Source organism: Mytilus trossulus, chromosome 6, assembly GCF_036588685.1.
Source record: "Mytilus trossulus isolate FHL-02 chromosome 6, PNRI_Mtr1.1.1.hap1, whole genome shotgun sequence".
NCBI lineage: Eukaryota > Metazoa > Mollusca > Bivalvia > Mytilida > Mytilidae > Mytilus > Mytilus trossulus.
Window position 1 is genome coordinate 48146072 of NC_086378.1, and position 6000 is coordinate 48152071.

Here is a 6000-nt window from a genome sequence, read left to right on the forward strand (position 1 = left end):
TCACAGACTTATATAGATTATGCTATCTAATGATGCCAAAAACAGAAAAATTGATACATTCGTTGTGTCTTTAAAAAAGAGCTAGTGGTATTTTAAACTTGTGTTTTAATTTTTGTTATACATGTTATATACATGATATATCTGTTGTTTTTACAATCTATAATGGACAATCTCTCGAGACCTTTGCATAAAGAAACCTAAACTCTTATTTCATAAAGTCACTTTATGTTAAAAAGTATTTGACATAACGCATTAAAATTAAATATAAATGATTTATCATGAAGAATTTGACATCTCAAATTATTTCGGATAATCATCATTTGTGATCATTTGTCTTTTTAGTTTGGCTGGCCAACACTTTTAAGTAGGTTTTCACATGAAAATCGTTTGTGCATGCGCAGTATTCATTTATTTCTCTAAAATACTTATCTACATATTAGATTTTTATTTAAAAAATACTTTCATTAAACATATCAAGTTCATGAACCCTCCGGCCCCCATTCACTATACAATATGTACATACAGCTTCTCCTATAGTCATTTCATATATATATATATATATATATACTGACAGTTGATGCAAATTAAAGCAGCTTTTAATAATTATGCTTAATAGTTGTTCATTTTTTCAACATTGAAATTGAAGGTTTTTTTTTTTTAGCTGTCTTTTGGTATATTTTTTTACATTAAGGTAAGGTATTATTATATAGTACAGTAGTCCCAGCCACCAGTATTAGAGAATAGGACGGCAAGATTTCATATAAACACCTTCAGTTAAACTTGTACTTGTGAATTTCCTTTATTCTCTATTTTTAAGAACTTTAATACAAGATGAGATGAGAAAATACAGAAGTATTAAAAAAATCCTCCATTTATTTAAAAGTCAATAATAACTTCTGAATGTACTGTGTTAGCTGTATTTTAAGTCATGATACTTTAAGTACACCTAAGTACTTGTAATTAACACAGTTTTGTGGAAAACTGAATATTTCATTTTCTTTGTTATGTATTATCATAATTATTGTTCACAGGTAGTAAACAACTCTTCAGTCTGTCAATCTCAGGGTCCTAATGAACATTTGAAATGAAGTATTTATAAAGTATTTTAAAGTGCTTTTCCTTTTATGTTTTTTTTTTCAAATGTTCTATTTAGTTATTCTTTCAAGTACATTTTGATCCAAATAGAAATAATTAAGTGGGAAGGTTATAATATCTTACAAAATGGTAGATGTCACAAGTCAGGAACCCTCAATAAGTGAACGTATTTACATGCAATTTGTCATATATCTCAATGTTTTAGAGTATTTGGACAATGGTATTTTTTGAAGATCTTTGATTGATTTGAGGTTTAACACCACTTTTAGAACTCTAGACTCTTATATATATATGACTTCTGCCAGCTTTTTGAAGTAAAATATTTTAGCCAGTCTCAGTGCCCAGGTGTAAAGCACATCCAACCATGGTTTGACCATGGTGAGCGATGGTGAGCAATGGTGACAATGGTGACAATGGTTGTTATTTGACAGGAAAATAGGAGAGAACCTTGATTGACTTTCAGCAGGTACATTTTAAACTGGCAATCTATTATTTATAAGTCAATTGAGATTGGAGTCAAACCCACCTACTGAATTATGTTTTCCTAGCTTTTCAGTCTCATTAAGGTTGAGAGCAGACATGTACGTATACAGACAGGTCTTTTTTAAGACTATAATGTTGTTGACCATGCAATGCCACTACTGGAGCAGGATCTTATTTAATATCATTTCGTATAGCCCCTGGTAGCATCCTTTTTTTTAATTGGGGTTAAAGTGTTCCTTTGGGTCTTTTGTTTTTTCTGTGTTATTTCGTGTTCTTGACCTTTATTTTTATCATTTCTTGTTTAAAAACATCAGATAATTTCTTATAAGTTCTTTTTTTCCTCCACTTTATATATCTTAATGTGTTGTGTGTTGTTGGGTTGTTGTCTTCCTGATTTTCTTTTACATACATATGTCATGTATGTACATGTACATCCCATCAGTGGCGGATCCAGAACTTATCATAAGGTAGGCCTGTTGACTGACCTAAGGGGAGCCCTCAGCTCCTGTGATGCTTCAGGGATTCCCTATAAAATCAACCAAATTTTCCCCACCAAATGTCATTTTTACTGAGTTTAGTGTCATTAGTATGAAAAAAGAAACAGTACAGTTTCATGAACAATTTACCTGTTCAATTTTTGACAAAATTACCCTTCAAAGTCATGAATGAAATTTAACATTAGTGATTTATTTTATTTATAACTTTATTACCTAAGTTAAATTCACAAGGCTTTGAAGTCTAATGTGAGAAAGAAGACAATTTTCTCACAAATTCCTAAATAGTGAGCAATGAATTGTAAAATAATTATTGAGAAAATTGAATAGTTGAAGCTTCCATGGTCATCCCTTTATAAACTTCTTTGATATCTGAAGCAATACTTAATCTTTGTGCAATTTTATTCAATTATTTTGCCAATTATTTTATTGGAATGGCAGGATGACATGGAAAGTTGTACACTCTTTTTAATTGATTGAACAAAAACATGCATCAGAAAAGAAAATCAAAGTTAATGTTAGGGCTAGCCACATACTAATTTCTAACCCCAAACTCCCCCTAAAATTCCTTAAGATACAATGTACATTATAATTTTGCTGAAATGCTATGAACTACCTGAGCAAGGATATGCAAATCATTGGTGTGAGATTATACATGTACATGTAAGAAAGTATGATTTTATTGTGCAATAATTTCCAGTTTGAAATTGAATTGAAAATAAATGTCCAATAAGCTGGCTATATTTTCTCTTGAAAGTCTTGGATTATCATGATATTATATGAATACCAGAGTTTAATATATATGTTAAATTACCAGATTTTATAAAGCCAAATATTAGTCCCAAAAACTATCAGTAATGAAAACAATTTGTTCGCAACAGTAACTCAATGTAGTTACTCCCTTGGAAGGGATGTAACTCATTTTGAAATTGAGTAATGCCCTTTAACGTCAGGCGTCAAACGGTCATTTGTTAGGGTCAAATTGATTAAATTTTTACCGTGATTTGTCGAACTATCCTTATTGTTATTCGTCAGAGGTCTCAAATAATCATTGTTACAATCATTTTTGGGGAAAATTTAACTCAGTCAATTTTCTTATCAATTTTCTTATAATATAAAAGAAAGTGTACATTTTATTGTTATGCATCAAAAATTACTGTTAAGGACATTTGGAAAGAATTTATACCATGATGTTGATGGAGGTACCCCGGTTACCACCATCTTTAAGGAGGTGACTAAATAATCAAAAAGTGCTACAAGTACAATGAACATTGAACATGTGTTTTCTTTAAAAAAAAAAAAAAAAAAAAGTATACCCCACAAGACGTTAATGGTAAAAGTTTTGTTAAACATGTTAGATGAACTGTTCAGAACACTTGACCTTAAAGTGCAACTCAAAAATTACAATATATATGCTTAATGAAGATAAAAACTTAGGGTTCATTTGATGTAATGAAAAGGAAAAAGATTATATATCACATTTACTTATAATATATATATCAATTAATGATATTAATTAACATACACTCACTTAACTATGACAAGTATCAATTGAGGAAAAAAATTGTTCAACAAAGGTTCAATTTTTCCCAAAATCCATAACAAGCTGAATATTCAAATTAAATAAATATTTAGATATATTCACAATGTAATGTACAAATGATTACAATGATTACATGTTCAGTGGAGGACATATTAAAAGGGGGAATCAAAACAAATCTGTATTGTGGATATTGTCTTGTTAATCAGCTAAAGTAGGGAATTATAAGAGAAACTAGAACAGAGCATCTATACGTTTTACATTTATACAAAAAGTAACTAAATTCCTGATAATACATATGGTTCTACACTACAACTGAAACATAAAAAGTTACATTGTGTACAAATGAAGAAAGTGTATGTTCACAATAATTAAATGTTATTGATAATAAAGGGTTCATCACAACAAAACTATTTAACCTAATGTTTTCAATTTTAATCAGCCAGCTCTACACACCATAACTAACACAGGACGTACCATTATATATGCTTACTGTATTTGTTTACATTTATCTGTGCAATATCATTAACAAGCAAACGTTAACAACGTTTAATGTTTCTTCTGCAAATAACTTGAAATGATAAATGAAATAACTCCAAATAATCATTTTATTAAACAATTTCGTTTTGTATCCCAGAAGGACCCCTCGAATACACAGATGACATGGCCGAAACTGGACACTGAAATATTGGTCACACAAACTTACCATGTTTGCTAGCTTGCTTCCCCATGTCCCAACTGCAGTTCCATCAAAATATCCCTCTAATAATCAATAAAGTTACAAACTTAATCCAAACACAATTCTAAATTTGAAAATTTACCACTTTCACACAAAAAAATCCACTAAAATAATTTGTTCCACAGTGTGTGTCTCAACTATCGATCATGAACTGTAAAAGGTGGGTGGAGCTTAAAAATTTTGTGTATTTGATCGACAGCTAGCCTTCCACGAGGGGAAAATATCAAAAACTACTTTGTTCTGCACAAATTTAATATTTAATTTTGTACATGCATTAGGGAAAATGACAATTAAATTAAATACATTTTAATTAGAACTATACAAAAAACATTTCGTTTTATCTTGGTCTAAACGTGTACAATCTGTATGATGATTTATTTAATAATTTTCCTTTGATGTTTATCGGGCAATTTACATTGGTGTGTATTGAAGTGTTTATTGAAAGAATTTTCCTTTGATCTCTACCGACAGACGGCGTTAGGCCTTGGTGCTTAGCATGTTGACATGCTTTCAAACATTTGATTGTAATTCAAATGGTTGAAATCTGATACTAAATGTATCGATCGTACTGAACAGTGGGCTGGGATCACTTGTAAAAAAGTCAGCACAAAGTGACTGATAGGTGAACAAAACGCGAATAAATAAATAAAATAACGAAGATGACAAAAAATCAGGAGCAATGTCCATTGATTTTATTGTTCATTGTTTTCAGAAATGGGTCACTTGTTTGATGAGACTAAATGGAAGGACACAAAATTATAGCTACTTAGAAAATCGAAGCACCGACTTCAATTTTTTATCACAAGGAATCGGTTACTTGGTCAATCTTTAAAGTCTTCATTTATATTTTCCCATTTCCACTCAAATTTAAACAATACACTAAAAACATCAAGATTCAAAAGGGGGATTTAAGAGTGGTCGAATTTCGCGGATATTTTTACCATTTAAAACCCACATGCCCTTGAGGAATATACCCCCTTTTCGAATGATATTTATTCCTTAATATTTGAACTTATTTGAACTTATTAAGGTGTTCTTGATCTTATCCATATTAGTTTACAATAACAGTAGTTTAAGGTGGTACCTAACACTACAGGGAGATAACTCTGTAATATCAGCTAAACGTTTTAATACGTTGCATTGTGAAGGCAATATAAAGCTTCTCAATGATCAAAATAAGTGTTTGTCAAACTGCTATATAACCAGTGTAATTTTTCTGACAAAACGCTTGGTTCAAATTTTTTGATTTTTTTTATATTTTTGTAAAAGGGTCAAAGTAAATACTTTGTCAAAATTTTATGAAAATTAAACGAGCCAAATTAATTTTAGTGAAAGTGTTGGGTACCACCTTAAATAAAAATTAAATCTTAAGAATATGATTGTTATTAAATATAAATACCGGTATCGGTTAACACAAATAAGTTATATTGAGTGACTAAAAATAATCTCAGTTTGTTTAATTTATTTTTTCATTTTCTTTCAAAACCTTTAAACACATGCCTCTAGATCTCCTCGTGTTTGCTTCTATTCAGAATTATCATATATGATGCTCTCGGTCTATTCTTATTTTCCAAAAAGAATATACTCGGATGGACATCATAAAAAACTACTGTCATTGTAAATAACAAAAGCAGAAAGTTTAGAAGTTA

At 30.1% G+C, this 6000-nt stretch overlaps 1 protein-coding gene across 1 annotated transcript in view; it reads right to left on the reverse strand.

Annotated features, from left to right (window-relative positions):
* The window catches only part of LOC134721457 (protein naked cuticle homolog 2-like), a 58959-nt gene extending 54483 nt beyond the window's left edge, over positions 1 to 4476 (reverse strand). Inside the window, exon 1 of the mRNA XM_063584498.1 lies at positions 4319 to 4476. Within this exon, the coding sequence (XP_063440568.1) occupies positions 4319 to 4343 (25 nt within the window). The 5' untranslated portion in view covers positions 4344 to 4476. The remainder of the gene's footprint in view (positions 1 to 4318) is intronic.
* Positions 4477 to 6000: the final 1524 nt, after the last annotated feature.